The sequence below is a fragment of the Salmo salar genome, chromosome ssa28 (assembly GCF_905237065.1).
Source record: "Salmo salar chromosome ssa28, Ssal_v3.1, whole genome shotgun sequence".
In the NCBI taxonomy this organism is placed as follows: Eukaryota; Metazoa; Chordata; class Actinopteri; order Salmoniformes; family Salmonidae; genus Salmo; species Salmo salar.
The window spans coordinates 38,784,383-38,802,415 of NC_059469.1; the positions used below are offsets into that span (position 1 = coordinate 38,784,383).

Sequence of the window (18,033 nt, forward strand, 5' to 3'; positions counted from 1 at the left end):
TCACTCTGCGGTCCGACTCATCCCAAACCATCTCATTTGGGTTGAGGTCTGGTGATTGGGGAGGCCAGGTCATCTGATGCAGCACTCTATCACTCTCCTTCTTGGTCAAATAGCCCTTACACAGCCTGGAGCTGTGTTTTGGGTCATTGTCCTATTGAAAAACAAATGATAGTCCCACTAAGCGCAAACCAGATGGGATGGCGTATCGCTGCAGAATACTGTGGTAGCCATGCTGGTTAAGTGTGCCTTGAATTCTAAATAAATCACTGATAGTGTCACCAGCAAAGCACCCCCACACCATCACACCACCTCCTCCATGCTTCACGGTGGGAAACACACATGCGGAGATCATCCGTTCACCTACTCTGCGTCTCACAAAGACACGGAGGTTGGAATCAAAAATCTAAAATTTGGACTCATCAGACCAAAGGACAGATTTCCACCGGTCAAATGTCTATTTTTCGTGTTTCTTGGCCCAAGCAAGTCTGTTCATCTTATTGATGTCCTTTAGTAGTGGTTTCTTTGCAGCAATTCGACCATGAAGGCCTGATTCACGCAGTCTCCTCTGAACAGTTGATGTTGAGATGTGTCTGTTACTTGAACTGCAATCTGAGGTGCAGTTAACTAATGATTGAACTCTGTGAAGAATTTATTTGGACTGCATTCGATTAAGGCAGCCCCCCGCGCCTTTCTGATTCAGAGGAGTTGGGTTAAATGCGGAAGACACATTTCAATTGAATACATTCAGTTGTACAACTGACTAGGCAGCCCCCTCCTTTTCCCTCTTTCCCCCCAATCTGAGGTGCAGTTAACTCTAATGAACGTATTCTCTGCAGCAGAGGTAACTCTGGCTCTACCCTTCCTGTTGTGGTCCTCATGAGAACCAGTTTCATCATAGCGCTTGATTGTTTTTTGCGCCTGCACTTGAAGAAACTTTCAAAGTACTTGAAATATTCCGGATTGACTGATCTTCAAGTCTTAAAGTAATGATGGACTGTCGTTTCTCTTTGCTTATTTGAGCTTTTCTTGGCATAATATGGACTTGGTATTTTACCAAATAGAGCTATCTTCTGTATATCACCCCTACATTGTCACATCACAACTGATTGGCTCAAACGCATTAAGAAGGAAAGAAATTCCACAAATGAACTTTTAACAAGGCACACCTGTTAATTGGTCCCGTGTGGCTCAGTTGGTAGAGCATGGTGTTTGCAACGCCAGGGTTGTGGGTTCGATTCCCACGGGGGACCAGTACGGAGAAAAAAATGTATGAAATGTATGCATTCACTACTGTAAGTCGCTCTGGATAAGAGCGTCTGCTAAATGACTAAAATGTAATGTAAATGTAATTGAAATACATTCCAGGTGACTACCTCATGAAACTGGTTGAGAGAATGCAAAGCTGTCAAGGGTAGCTACTTTAAAGAATCTCAAATATAAAATATATTTGAATTTCTTTAACACTTTTATGGTTACTACATGATTCCATATGTGTTATTTCATAGTTTTGATGTCTTCATTATTATTCTACAATGTAGAAAATAGTAAAAAATAAAATAAAAACCCTGGAATGAGTAGGTGTGTCCTAACTTTTGACTGGTACTGTACATCCAGGCTGATCGCTGATCAAACTGATCTCCTTATCAAAAACCCTATTGCAAAGCTACTTTATGTAAAACAGAGAAGGGTCGAGCCAAGCCAAGCCAAGCCAAACTGTACTGGGCTGGGCTGGTCATCAACTAGAATTGCTGGAACTTAAGGATTTTGTGCACTGGCAAGCCAGGCTAGTAGATCCCAGGTCTAAGATCAGTGCTATGAGACATTTTCTACTAGCCCGGTCTGAACGGTACTAGCCTCAGGCTAGCGGTCTAGCTTCATTTCTATCCCTGGAAGCGTGCTTGAAAAGACAACGTGACAAGAGAATACAGGAGTCATTAGTCAGGTTGGGGTCAAACAACAGTATGACAAAGGGGTGACTCCTACAGTACAGTCAGGTTGGGGTCAGTGTTAAAGCGGAGACCTGAGTTGGCATGATCCTCTTGACTTCCTTGCTGGGGGCTTTCCTCTGTCTCTCTACCCTCTGGCGAGGTGAAGGCAGCTCAGCCAGGAACGATCCCATCCTGGTAGAGAGACACACAGGCACAGTCAGAGACTTTTACGCACTAAATTAAATATAAACGCAACATGTAAAGTGTTGGTCCCATGTTTCATGAGCTGAAATAAAAAGATCCCAGAAATGTTTCTTATGCATAAAAAGCTTATTTCTCTCAACTTTTGTGCAAACATTTGTTTACATCTGTTAGTGAGCATTTATCCTTTGCCAAGATAATCCATCCACCTGACAGGTGTGGCATATCAACAAGCTGATTAAACAGCATGATCATTACACAAGTCCACCTTGTGCTGGGGACAATAAAAGGCCACTCTAAAATATGCAGTTTCGTCACCCAACACAATGCCACAGATGTGTCAAGTTTTGAGGGAGCGTGCAATTGGTATGCTGACTGCAGGAATGTCCACCAGAGCTGTTGCCAGAGAATTGAATGTTAATTTCTCTACCATAAGCCGCCTCCAACATCGTTTTAGAGAATTTTCCAGTAAGTCCAACTGTATGGCGTTGTGTGGGCGAGCGGTTTGCTGATGTCAACGTTGTGAACAGAGTGCCCCATGGTGGTGGGCAGGCACAACGAACACAATTGCATTTTATAGATGGCAATTTGAATGTACACAAATACAGTGAAGAAATACCAAGGCCCATTCTTTAAGGTATCAGTGACCAACAGATGCATATCTGAATTCCCAATCGTGAAATCCATAGATTAGGGCCTAATGAATTTCTTTCAATTCACAGATTTCCTGTAACTGAACTGTAAATGAAGTAAAATCAATGAAATTGTTGCATGTTGCGTTTTATATTTTTGTTCAGAACACATTTTCTCTGCGTATATTTGGTGAGTGGTCACCGTTGCCCCAAGCATCCCAAAGAGTTGGAGGATGATGTCTGCGTTCGACTACATCGCAAACCGACTGTACAGAATCCCTGATCGTTACAAATCACCCTGCATCTCAAATAACAACTCATTATTTAATTTTATATTAGCGATTCTGGGCCTCGCCTTGCTCCAACTGATCCCCTCAAACATGCTGACTCACATGTAGTGGAAGGACGGAGCAGTCCTGAAGCAGCGTTGAGCTCTATTAGCCACCCTCTGCCACGAGTCCTGGGGGAGGTAGCCACCGCTCGCGCCACCCTCCTCCTCCTCATCTTCATCCTCCAGGCGATTCAAACCCATGAACGACAACTGGGTGGACCAATAAGAACACAAAGGATAAAGCGTTAGCAATCTGACAAACATTAGCCTTCACCACCTCCCTCTCCTTCCCTACCTCTCTCTCTACCTGCCTCTCCTTTCGCACCTCCCTCTCCACCTCCCTCTCCTTCCCTACCTCTCTCTCTACCTGCCTCTCCTTTCGCACCTCCCTCTCCACCTCCCGCTCCTTCCCTACCTCTCTCTCTACCTGCCTCTCCTTTCGCACCTCCCTCTCCTTCCCTACCTCTCTCTCTACCTGCCTCTCCTTTCGCACCTCCCTCTCCACCTCCCTCTCCTTCCCTACCTCTCTCTCTCTCTACCTGCCTCTCCTTTCGCACCTCCCTCTCCACCTCCCTCTCCTTCCCTACCTCTCTCTCTACCTGCCTCTCCTTTCACGCCTCCCTCTCCACCTCCCTCTCCTTCCCTACCTCTCTCTCTACCTGCCTCTCCTTTCACACCTCCCTCTCCACCTCCCTCTCCTTCCCTACCTCTCTCTCTACCTGCCTCTCCTTTCGCACCTCCCTCTCCTTCCCTACCTCTCTCTCTACCTGCCTCTCCTTTCGCACCTCCCTCTCCACCTCCCTCTCCTTCCCTACCTCTCTCTCTACCTGCCTCTCCTTTCGCACCTCCCTCTCCACCTCCCTCTCCTTCCCTACCTCTCTCTCTACCTGCCTCTCCTTTCACACCTCCCTCTCCACCTCCCTCTCCTTCCCTACCTCTCTCTCTACCTGCCTCTCCTTTCGCACCTCCCTCTCCTTCCCTACCTCTCTCTCTACCTGCCTCTCCTTTCGCACCTCCCTCTCCACCTCCCTCTCCTTCCCTACCTCTCTCTCTACCTGCCTCTCCTTTCGCACCTCCCTCTCTACCTCCCTCTCCTTCCCTACCTCTCTCTCTACCTGCCTCTCCTTTCGCACCTCCCTCTCCACCTCCCTCTCCTTCCCCACCTCCCACCTTCCTCTCCTTACCCTCCTCCCCCACCTCCCTCTCCACTTCCCTCTCCTTTCGCACCTCCCTCTCCAACTCCCTCTCCTTCCTTACCTCCCTCTCCACCTCCCTCTCCTTCCCCACCTCCCACCTTCCTCTCCTTCCCCTCCTCTCTCCTTACCCTCCTCCCTACCTCCCTCTCCTCCTCAGTCCCATCCTCCTCATCCTACTTACCAGGTGTTCAGCGAAGGCTGAGGGATCGAAGGCTGATCCCTCAGCGTGTAGCTGGCTGGCCTTCTCCTTCCCCAGGTCTGTAGCCAGCACCAGGAGATGGGCGTCGAGAGCTGCTTCACGGGCCTGACGGACTGAGAGAAGACAAAACATGAGGGTGAAGACAAAGAAAAGAGTGAGGATATTAGATTGAGATACTAACAACTTTAAAACGACTTCCTTCCTTCCTTGGAATAATCCCTGACTCAGACATTACTAGATTGGTGAGAGCTACCCCCTTACTTTTGCCTGTTTCGACTATGATTAGTGGCGATTTCAAGGTAAGGATGCAATGCAAAGAATTTGACAGATCCTATCATACCTTCTGCAAACAGTTTGTTGGCCTCCTCCAACACGTCTGTCAGTTTGTTGTTGGTGGGACTCAACATGTCCTCTCTGTTCTCTGGGGAAAAAAACGAAGAAGAAGGTTCAAGGTACAACTTGGACAAATCATTGAAATCAATTTCCTGGTTGCTAAAGTTCTATCATGTTTTCCTAATAAATATACTGAACCAAAAAAAATATATAAAAACGCAACATGAAACAATTTCAACGATTTTACTGAGTTCAAATCAAATCAAATGTTATTTGTCACATACACGTGTTTAGCAGGTGTTATTGCGTGTGTGTAGAGAAAATGCTTGTGTTTCTAGCTCCAACAGTGCTGTAGTATCTAACAATACACAACAATACACACACATCTAAAAGTAAAAGAAAGGAATTAAGGAATATATAAATATTAGGACGAGCGATGTCGGAGTGGTGCAGACTAAAATACAGTCGAATAGAATACAGTATATACATAAGTGTGTGATTTCAAGTCTATGTATACAGGGCAGCAGCCTCTAAGGTGCAGGGTTACTACGTAACCGGGTGGAAGCCGCCTAGTGAGTTACAGTTCATATAAGGAAATCAGTCAATTGAAATAAATTAACTAGACCCTAATCTATGGATTTCACATGACTGGGCAGGGGCACAGCCATTGGTGGGCCTGGGAGGGCATAGGCCCACCCAGCTTGGGAGCCATGCTGTTTAATCAGCTTCTTGATATGCCACACCTGTCAGGTGGATGGATTATCTTGGCAAAGGAGAAATGCTTTTAACAGGGATGTAAACAAATTTATGCACAAAATTTGAGAGAAATAAGCTTTTTTGTGCATATGAAATATTTCTGGCATCTTTTATTTCAGCTCATGAAACACGGGACCAACACTTTACATGTTGTGTTTATATTTTTGTTCAGGATATAATAGCATTGTGGCAAAACAAGCAACGTAGAGAATCATTATACAATCTAAAGCACTGTGAAATATATTTTCAATAACCAAGTCATTTCATATTCAACAGGTGTACAAGCTAGACAATCTATAACTCACATTTCTATGTGAATTAGCTCATGCTGGACCTTTACCTTGACGCTATACTGGATACCTGGGAGGATTAACACACTTTCTCTAGAAGTGGGGCACTTGCACACTCCCCGTCACGGACGTACATGTTTTGGGTAATTCCCTCCAGCTATTGTTTATACCTATCCAATACTTTTAAATCCACGACGGGGAGAATACAAAACAAGTGTACACTTTGGGAAAAGTGTGGAGAATTGAGAACTCACGGTCCATGGCCACCATTCCCAGACAGCCCCCACTACATTGTCTTTACATTTGAGTCATTTGGCAGATCCTCTTATCCACTACTCACGTTGAACAGAGTTGATGAGGTCCCTGTATTTGCTCCTGATCTCTCTCCTCCGTGCCGGATCATTGTCCTCATCCTGCATGTCTGCTGGGCTGCACCCGGCCTCATCATCATCATCATCACCACCGCCGCCTGCCGCCACCGCTGCCTCCTCTACCCCCAGACACTCCGTTCTGATGGGGAGTAGCGGTCTCGTCCCCTCCGCTCCCTCCTCTACCCCCAGACACACCGTTCTGATGGGGAGTAGCGGTCTCGTCCCCTCCGCTCCCTCCTCTACCCCCAGACACACCGTTCTGATGGGGAGTAGCGGTCTCGTCCCCTCCGCGGCCTCCTCTACCCCCAGACACACCGTTCTGATGGGGAGTAGCGGTCTCGTCCCCTCCGCTGCCTCCTCTACCCCCAGACACTCCGTTCTGATGGGGAGTAGCGGTCTCGTCCCCTCCGCTGCCTCCTCTACCCCCCAGACACTCCGTTCTGATGGGGAGTAGCGGTCTCGTCCCCTCCGCGGCTGGCTCGCCTCATCTTGGATGGGGGTTATTGGTATCGTATGCTGTTGGTTGGTGTTCCTCTCTCCTCTGTTCTTTTAGGTTTTGGCTTTTCAACCCCTCTTCAAAGCTGGAGCATTGTGGGAAAAGTTGGGAGACAGTCAGGTAACTATCATTCATTGCCACTTTAAGGAAATCCTAGTGTTGAGAGATTAGTGTTTTTTGAGGTCAGTTCTATGATTAAAAAAATAAAATAATTATCACAGTTTTCAGTTTTGATTATTATTTTTTTACATTTAATACACTATACATTGTGTTTGTTGAATGCTGTAACAACAGAATAAAACAACGAATAACAGGCCCATGATGGTAGTGACTCATTACTGCTGATCACTTATTAACCATCAGTTATTCACATTACCTTCATTTAATCAAATATTGAAGTTGTTGTGTATATTAGTTTTATGTGATGACTTTATTATTTCCTTCCAAGTCATCATCTCATCTCTATAGAGCTGCTGCTGTCTGACAAAAAATAATATTTTAGTAGTCCTTCAAAGTAAATAAGACATACTCTCATGACAGCTGAAAACCAACTATCAATCCCTTACAGTGCATTCGGGAAAGTATTCAGACCCCTTCCCTTTTTCCACATTTAGTTACATTACAGCTTTACTCTAAAATTGATTCAATAAAACAATCTTCATCAATCTACACACCATAAAGACAAAGCGAAAACTGTTTTTTAGAAATATTTGCAAATGTATAAAAAAAAAAAAAAATGAAATAGCTTATTTACATAAGTATTCAGACCCTTTGCTATGAGACCTGAAATTGAGCTCAGGTGCATCCTGTTTCCATTGATCATCCTTGAGATGTTTCTACAACTTGATTGGAGTCCACCTGTGGTCAATTCAATTGATTGGACATGATTTGGAAAGACACACACCTGTCTATATAAGGTCCCACAGTTGACAGTGGATGTCAGAGCAAAAACCAAACCATAAGGTCGAAGGAATTGTCCGTAGAGCTCCGAGACAGGATTGTGTCAAGGCACAGATCTGGGGAAGGGTATTAAAACATTTCTGCAGCATTGAGGGTCCCCTTCAGTGGCCTCCATCCTTCTTAAACGGAAGAAGTTTGGAACTGCAAAACTGTGCAATCGTGGGAGAAGGGCCTTAGTCAGGGAGGTGAATACTTATATAAATGCGATATATCAGTTGTATTTTTAATACATTAGCAAAAATGTCTAAACCTGTTTTTGCTTTGTCATGATTGATGACTGGGGGGAACAGTTGAATCCATTTTTAATATGGCTGTAATGTAACAAATGTGGATAAGTCAAGGGGTCCAAATACTTCTGAATGGACTGTTGATCATGTATTTTCAGGTAGAGATACCTTGCCTTGTGAAGCGACAGCTGCTCTTTATATCCCATTATGATCGCCCTTTCTTCCGTATTTTATTTAACTAGACAAGTCAGTTATTAAATTCTTATTTCCAATCACGGCCTACCGGGGACGACGCTGGGCCAATAGCGCGCGTAAAAGACTGGACAAGGAGAGGCGCAATGCATTATGGTTATTGTAGTTAATTACCACGTTTATGCACTAAACTATGTACAATATTGGCCTGTTGGAAACTACAACTCCCTACTACATCGCACAGTTCAAGCTGGATCCGATTTCCCTCTATAGAACTGTGCAATCTGCGCATTGAGTTTACACACACAAAAAAAAACTAAATGGAATTTAAATAATTGAACCGATGTCAATCGATTAGTTGTTTAAAAAAAATAAAGAAAAAAAAAAATAAGATATTTCGGTTAATCGATCAGCACTAGGAAATCCTGGTATCCATAAAAGCCCAGCTGATGTTTACTTCCTGGTACTAGGAAAAATAGTTGGAACGGGTCACCGATCCACTTCAATGAGGTGGCAAACACGACAACTGGTTGTATGTATGCACAATTATTCAAATGCAAACAGTGAACTTAGTCTTGCTGTTTTCCAATTGTCTTTTTTTACTGAGTTAGCTAACGCAGAGACAAAAGTTTATGGCAATGACAAGTCACTAGAAATTATTTATTTTCTGGCTACACAATTCATATATTAGATTTGTGTTTAACTTCATATTAAAATGCACATCTCTAACTACTCACAGGGGAGCCTTGTTGACAGTCCTCACATCAAACGGTGAAGAAACCTATGTGAAGTTTGACACAATAGTGGAATTTGCTGTTCGCCTTCAAAATAAAAGTTCCCGATTTGAAACTGATAAAAAAAATAGTGGAATAATGCCACATTTGGACTAGATAATACAAAACATGGTTGGAATGTTACATAAAATAAATACAGTAATTAATTAATTAATTTGACAAACTGTACATCAAAAAAAAATAAATGAAATCCCACTGTGGATATATCAGACTGCATAATTGCGTTGGTGGCATACATACAGTATGCACTGTATACAGCCTTACCTATGGAGTGAACACCCATGAAAGGACTCTGAAACCATGAAATGGGGTGTTCACTCCATAGGTAAGGCTGTACGGTGTCAGTGTCACCCACAGATTTCAATTCCAAAGAGTTTGCACAAATATTAGAGTCATATTGCAGAACTTTGACAAAATACCATCCCAGGAAACTTGCACTCTACAGCCTTACCAATGGGAAAGGAGGATACCTTCAGTCAGTTGTACAACTGAAATGTCTTCCACATTTAACCCCTCTGAATCAGAGAGATGCATAATCAACATCCACGTCTTCGTCACCCGGGGGACAGCGGGTTAACTGTCTTGTTCAGGGGCACAACGACAGATTGCTTTACCTTGTCAGCTCGGGGATTCGATCTAACAACCTTTCAGTTACTAGTCCAACGCTCTAACCACTAGGCTACCTGCCTCTAACCACTAGGCTACCTGTCTCTAACCACTAGGCTACCTGCTCTAACCACTAGGCTACCTGTCTCTAACCACTAGGCTACCTGTCTCTAACCACTAGGCTACCTGCCTCTAACCACTAGGCTACCTGCCTCCAACCACTAGGCTACCTGCCTCTAACCACTAGGCTACCTGTCTCTAACCACTAGGCTACCTGCTCTAACCACTAGGCTACCTGTCTCTAACCACTAAGCTACCTGTCTCTAACCACTAGGCTACCTGTCTCTAACCACTAGGCTACCTGCCTCTAACCACTAGACTACCTGCTCTAACCACTAGGCTACCTGCTCTAACCACTAGGCTACCTGTCTCTAACCACTAGGCTACCTGCCTCTAACCACTAGGCTACCTGCCTCTAACCACTAGGCTACCTGCTCTAACCACTAGGCTACCTGCTCTAACCACTAGGCTACCTGCTCTAACCACTAGGCTACCTGTCTCTAACCACTAGGCTACCTGTCTCTAACCACTAGGCTACCTGTCTCTAACCACTAGGCTACCTGTCTCTAACCACTAGGCTACCTGCCTCTAACCACTAGGCTACCTGTCTCTAACCACTAGGCTACCTGCTCTAACCACTAGGCTACCTGTCTCTAACCACTAGGCTACCTGTCTCTAACCACTAGGCTACCTGTCTCTAACCACTAGGCTACCTGTCTCTAACCACTAGGCTACCTGTCTCTAACCACTAGGCTACCTGCTCTAACCACTAGGCTACCTGTCTCTAACCACTAGGCTACCTGTCTCTAACCACTAGGCTACCTGTCTCTAACCACTAGGCTACCTGCTCTAACCACTAGGCTACCTGCTCTAACCACTAGGCTACCTGCTCTAACCACTAGGCTACCTGCCTCTAACCACTAGGCTACCTGTCTCTAACCACTAGGCTACCTGCTCTAACCACTAGGCTACCTGCTCTAACCACTAGGCTACCTATCTCTAACAACTAGACTACCTGTCTCTAACCACTAGGCTACCTGTCTCTAACCACTAGGCTACCTATCTCTAACCACTAGGCTACCTGCTCTAACCACTAGGCTACCTGTCTCTAACCACTAGGCTACCTAACCACTAGGCTACCTGCCTCTAACCACTAGGCTACCTGCTCTAACCACTAGGCTACCTGCTCTAACCACTAGGCTACCTGCTCTAACCACTAGGCTACCTGCTCTAACCACTAGGCTACCTGCTCTAACCACTAGGCTACCTAACCACTAGGCTACCTGCCTCTAACCACTAGGCTACCTGCTCTAACCACTAGGCTACCTGCTCTAACCACTAGGCTACCTGCTCTAACCACTAGGCTACCTGCTCTAACCACTAGGCTACCTGTCTCTAACCACTAGGCTACCTGTCTCTAACCACTAGTCTACCTGTCTCTAACCACTAGGCTACCTATCTCTAACCACTAGGCTACCTGTCTCTAACCACTAGGCTACCTGCTCTAACCACTAGGCTACCTGCTCTAACCACTAGGCTACCTGTCTCTAACCACTAGGCTACCTGTCTCTAACCACTAGGCTACCTGCTCTAACCACTAGGCTACCTGTCTCTAACCACTAGGCTACCTGCTCTAACCACTAGGCTACCTGCTCTAACCACTAGGCTACCTGCCATCCCCCTCTAACCACTAGGCTACCTGTCTCTAACCACTAGGCTACCTATCTCTAACCACTAGGCTACCTGCCTCTAACCACTAGGCTACCTGCTCTAACCACTAGGCTACCTGCCATCCCCCTCTAACCACTAGGCTACCTGTCTCTAACCACTAGGCTACCTGTCTCTAACTACTAGGCTACCTATCTCTAACCACTAGGCTACCTATCTCTAACCACTAGGCTACCTGCCTCTAACCACTAGGCTACCTGCTCTAACTACTAGGCTACCTGTCTCTAACCACTAGGCTACCTGTCTCTAACCACTAGGCTACCTGTCTCTAACCACTAGTCTACCTGTCTCTAACCACTAGGCTACCTATCTCTAACCACTAGTCTACCTGTCTCTAACCACTAGGCTACCTATCTCTAACCACTAGGCTACCTGCCTCTAACCACTAGGCTACCTGCCTCTAACCACTAGGCTACCTGTCTCTAACCACTAGGCTACCTGTCTCTAACCACTAGGCTACCTGCTCTAACCACTAGGCTACCTGCTCTAACCACTAGGCTACCTATCTCTAACCACTAGGCTACCTGTCTCTAACCACTAGGCTACCTATCTCTAACCACTAGGCTACCTGCCTCTAACCACTAGGCTACCTGCTCTAACCACTAGGCTACCTGCTCTAACCACTAGGCTACCTGCTCTAACCACTAGGCTACCTGCTCTAACCACTAGGCTACCTGTCTCTAACCACTAGGCTACCTGTCTCTAACCACTAGGCTACCTGTCTCTAACCACTAGGCTACCTGTCTCTAACCACTAGTCTACCTGTCTCTAACCACTAGGCTACCTATCTCTAACCACTAGGCTACCTGCCTCTAACCACTAGGCTACCTGTCTCTAACCACTAGGCTACCTATCTCTAACCACTAGGCTACCTATCTCTAACCACTAGGCTACCTATCTCTAACCACTAGGCTACCTGCTCTAACCACTAGGCTACCTGCCTCTAACCACTAGGCTACCTGTCTCTAACCACTAGGCTACCTGTCTCTAACCACTAGGCTACCTGTCTCTAACCACTAGGCTACCTATCTCTAACCACTAGGCTACCTGTCTCTAACCACTAGGCTACCTGCTCTAACCACTAGGCTACCTGTCTCTAACCACTAGGCTACCTGTCTCTAACCACTAGGCTACCTGCCATCCCCCTCTAATGGAATGTGCTCCCATGAAATGGGATATCGGCCTAATCAGTGACACCGACAGAACACGACGATGTAGAGTTCACACAAACATTAGCGTCATAGCTCTTATTGCAGGACTTTGAACCCACTGTGATAACACACTCTACAGGCAAGGCTGTACAGTCCAATAGAAATGTTCGGAAACGCATACGAGACTAACTGGGGCAGGTGATTTGCCACAAGTCAAAAGTAATAATAAATTAAGGCTAAGAGGTCATTTTTACCTGATCTAATGAAAAATATCTTCAAATAGCCTTTATGCGTGTATTTAGACCACATTTGGTAAAAGGACAGGATATCCTGTGGTTCACTGAGCAGTGAACATTATTTTAGATAACTGTAGGGAGAGTGAGGAGCGGTATGGCCATTCACCTCTCGTGAAGGCCGCTTTGGGTTCATTTACCTACAAAAAGGGATTGAACCCACGTGGAGGCATGCTGGTATTTTAATAACAATCATTAGATACACATTTTCACATGGAATGTCAAGTTAACATACCGTAGTTATATTTTGGCCAAATAACATATTGGTTTAAAAGTATGTGCTGTAATAAATGTGATTTTATTTCCGTGTGAAATTACTTTCTTTTAGGTAGTTGTTTATACTACAATGTTCTATCTGTTCATGTTATTTAGTTAATCCAGGCATTGTTTGTGATAAACAGGGTCTTTTGAAGTCATAATATTACTGTTTTTGGTCATGTAGAAAGACAAAAAGAGGTGTAATGGGTTTCGCTTACTTCATTATTCAATGTTTTTACTGCGTCAGGAATAGCTTACACAGATGTTTCGGGTTTACGGCCTCCTTCACTGTTCACTGTAATTCAAAACAGCATTTATGAACAACTACAGATGAGCAGCAAGTGCTTCTAATCAGGGTTGTCACTGACAACAAGTGTGTGTGAACAGTTCATGTACTGTATGGAAAAAGTACCTGATTTTAAATAAAAACAATGTTACGAAACCGTTGACTAAGACTGTTGAATCCCTGATAGTCAAAACAGCTTGAGAAAAGATATTGTTTCTTCATAGACTGGCTGCTTTGTGATGTTCAACCAACCTTTTGTTGGCGTCTCCATGTTCTCAGAAAGGGGGACATTGGTGATTGTGAATAGATAAGGCCTGACAAAATACTAACTCAATATCCTGTGTTCCACATCCTGAGGTTTACCCAGGACCTCCTCCAGTATTACTGCCATCACCACAGCAGCTAGATAACTGCAGATGCAAGACTCCAAACATACAGTTGAAGTCGGAAGTTTACACACACTTAGGTTGGAGTCATTAAAACTTGTTTTTCAACCACTCCACAAATGTATTGTTAACAAACTATAGTTTTGGCAAGTCGGTTAGGACGTCTACTTTGTGCATGACACAAGTCATTTTTACAATTGTTTACAGACAGATTATTTCACTTATAATTCACTATCACAATTCCAGTGGGTCAGAAGTTTACATACACTAAGTTGACTGTGCTTTTAAACAGCGTGGAAAATTCCAGAAAATTATGCCACGGCTTTAGAAGCTTCTGATAGGCTAATTGACATAATTTGAGTCAATTGGAGGTGTACCTGTGGATGTATTTCAAGGCCTACCTTCAAACTCAGTGCCTCTTTGCTTGACATCATGGGAAAATCAAAAGAAATCAGCCAAGACTTCAGAAAAAAAATTGTAGACCTCCACAAGTCTAATTCATCCTTGGGAGCAATTTCCAAACGCCTGAAGGTACCACGTTCATCTGTACAAACAATAGTACGCAAGTATAAACACCATGGGACCACACAGCCGTCATACCGCTCATGAAGGAGACGTGTTCTGTCTCCTAGAGATGAACGTACTTTGGTGCGAAAAGTGCAAATGAATCCCAGAACAACAGCAAAGGACCTTGTGAAGATTCTGGAGGAAACAGGTACAAAAGTATCTATATCCACAGTAAAACGAGTCCTATATCGACATAACCTGAAAGGCCGCTCAGCAAGGAAGAAGCCACTGCTCCAAAGCTGCCATAAAAAAGCCAGACTACGGTTTGCAACTGCACATGGGGACGAAGACTGTACTTTAAAGAAATATCCTCTGGTCTGATGAAACAAAAATAGAATTGTTTGGCCATAATGACCATCGTTATGTTTGGAGGAAAAAGGGGGAGGCTTGCAAGCTGAAGAACACCATCCCAACCGTGAAGCACGGGGGTGGCAGCATCATGTTGTGGGGGTGCTTTGCTGGAGGAGGGACTGGTGCACTTCACAAAATAGATGGCATCATGAGGTAGGAAAATTATGTTGATATATTGAAGCAACATCTCAAGACATCAGTCAGGAAGTTAAAGCTTGGTCGCAAATGGCTCTTCCAAATTGATGTATGTAAACTTCTGATCCGCTGGGAATGTGATGAAAGAAATAAAAGCTGAAATAAATCATTCTTAACTATTATTCTGACATTTCACATTCTTAAAATAAAGTGGTGATCCTAACTGACCTAAAACAGGGGAAGTTTTACTAGGATTAAAAGTCAGGAATTGTGAAAAACTGAGTTTAAATGTATTTGGCTAAGGTGTATGTAAACTTCCGACTTCAACTGTATGTATTACAAACTACTACACACTAAGAGAGATGTATTACAAACTACTACACACTAAGAGAGATGTATTACAAACTACTACACACTAAGAGAGATATGTATTACAAACTACTACACAGTAAGAGAGATGTATTACAAACTACTACACACTAAGAGATATGTATTACAAACTACTACACACTAAGAGAGATGTATTACAAACTACTACACACTAAGAGATATGTATTACAAACTACTACACACTAAGAGATATGTATTACAAACAACTACACAGTAAGAGAGATGTATTACAAACTACTACACAGTAAGAGATATGTATTACAAACTACTACACACTAAGAGATATGTATTACAAACTACTACACAGTAAGAGATATGTATTACAAACTACTACACACTAAGAGAGATGTATTACAATCTACTACACACTAAGAGATATGTATTACAAACTACTACACACTAAGAGATATGTATTACAAACTACTACACAGTAAGAGAGATGTATTACAAACTACTACACAGTAAGAGATATGTATTACAAACCACTACACACTAAGAGATATGTATTACAAACTACTACACATTAAGAGATATGTATTACAAACTACTACACACTAAGAGAGATGTATTACAATCTACTACACACTAAGAGATATGTATTACAAACTACTACACACTAAGAGATATGTATTACAAACTACTACACAGTAAGAGAGATGTATTACAAACTACTACACAGTAAGAGATATGTATTACAAACTACTACACACTAAGAGATATGTATTACAAACTACTACACACTAAGAGATATGTATTACAAACTACTACACACTAAGAGATATGTATTACAATCTACTACACAGTAAGAGATATGTATTACAAACTACTACACAGTAAGAGATATGTATTACAAACTACTACACAGTAAGAGAGATGTATTACAAACTACTACACAGTAAGAGATATGTATTACAAACTACTACACACTAAGAGATATGTATTACAAACTACTACACACTAAGAGATATGTATTACAAACTACTACACACTAAGAGATATGTATTACAATCTACTACACAGTAAGAGATATGTATTACAATCTACTACACACTAAGAGATATGTATTACAAACTACTACACACTAAGAGATATGTATTACAAACAACTACACAGTAAGAGAGATGTATTACAAACTACTACACAGTAAGAGATATGTATTACAAACTACTACACACTAAGAGATATGTATTACAAACTACTACACAGTAAGAGATATGTATTACAAACTACTACACACTAAGAGAGATGTATTACAATCTACTACACACTAAGAGATATGTATTACAAACTACTACACACTAAGAGATATGTATTACAAACTACTACACACTAAGAGATATGTATTACAAACTACTACACAGTAAGAGATATGTATTACAAACTACTACACACTAAGAGAGATGTATTACAATCTACTACACACTAAGAGATATGTATTACAAACTACTACACAGTAAGAGAGATGTATTACAAACTACTACACAGTAAGAGATATGTATTACAAACTACTACACAGTAAGAGATATGTATTACAAACTACTACACACTAAGAGATATGTATTACAAACTACTACACAGTAAGAGATATGTATTACAAACTACTACACACTAAGAGAGATGTATTACAATCTACTACACACTAAGAGATATGTATTACAAACTACTACACACTAAGAGATATGTATTACAATCTACTACACAGTAAGAGATATGTATTACAAACTACTACACAGTAAGAGATATGTATTACAAACTACTACACAGTAAGAGATATGTATTACAATCTACTACACACTAAGAGATATGTATTACAAACTACTACACACTAAGAGATATGTCCTTTTTCACACAGCATTGTCCTTAGGCCCCAGACTTAGACTGGCCCTTAGACTGGCCCTTAGACTGGCCCTTAGACTGGCCCTTAGACCTTAGACTGGCCCTTAGACTGGCCCTTAGACTGGCCCTTAGACCTTAGACTGGCCCTTAGACTGGCCCTTAGACCTTAGACTGGCCCTTAGACTGGCCCTTAGACTGGCCCTTAGACTGTGTTCACGAAAGTAGGGCCTACTGAAACCAACGCTCACTTTTCTGGAGAAGAATATTCAAAAGTAAGCGACAAATGAATTGTGATTGGCTAGCCCCAGGAACGTCAGTGCAAACATTGCTTCAGAGCAGGGCCAGCCAGTCCCTGGGCTAAGGTTGTGCTATCCCTCTTCAGAATGTGCAAGTGAAAACAGTCGCTTAGCCCCAGGCTAAAAGATCTCAGTGGCCCAGGGAAAAGTGCAGTGTGAACGTGAGATGTGTCCAAACCACGACACACCAACATGTATCAAACATGTATACTGTACACTGCAAGATGTATTGTTATCTTAAACCTGAGAACAAAGTGATAAGGCAAAGTCCTTCCATGCGAAAAAAAGAAAGAAAGATTGTAAATGGCTGTTTTGCTAAATTAATGTTTGTTTGGTTATTACCTGTAATTCTTGTCATTCTTATTGCTTTAGTGACAAAGTAAATATGTGATACTACTGTAACAATAAACCATCTTTTCAAATATTCCTCCTCAGACAAAATGTTTGGATTGCTGTGTGAGGGACGATTAGCTTAGATTAGCTGAGGTAACTATTGAGATCAATTTGACTTTAGGACAATCTTCTCTTGAATGTAGGCTGGAACTTGATTTGACTACAAACATAAAAGCTACAGTCTCTAGCACTTGGCACTTAATTTAATTACTAATACTTAATTAATTACGTTTATGTCTTTAGAAATATTTATGGTAGAGGAAATACTGTAGTTTGAAATGTGTACTGTATTTATACTGTAGTTTGAAATGTGTACTGTATTTATACTGTAGTTTGAAATATGTACTGTATTTATACTGTAGTTTGAAATATGTACTGTATTTATACTGTA

At 42.8% G+C, this 18,033-nt stretch overlaps 1 protein-coding gene across 1 annotated transcript; it reads right to left on the reverse strand.

The window, feature by feature from the left end:
* Positions 1–1,580: 1,580 nt before the first annotated feature.
* LOC106589957 (non-structural maintenance of chromosomes element 4 homolog A) lies at positions 1,581–8,126 on the reverse strand. The gene is made up of 6 exons (XM_045710191.1): positions 8,089–8,126; positions 6,207–6,778; positions 4,828–4,908; positions 4,470–4,600; positions 3,154–3,302; positions 1,581–2,120 (listed from the first exon to the last, which is right to left on the reverse strand). Exons 1-6 carry the CDS (start codon positions 8,124–8,126, stop codon positions 1,991–1,993), a joined length of 1,101 nt encoding a protein of 366 aa, XP_045566147.1. The 3' UTR covers positions 1,581–1,990.
* Positions 8,127–18,033: the final 9,907 nt, after the last annotated feature.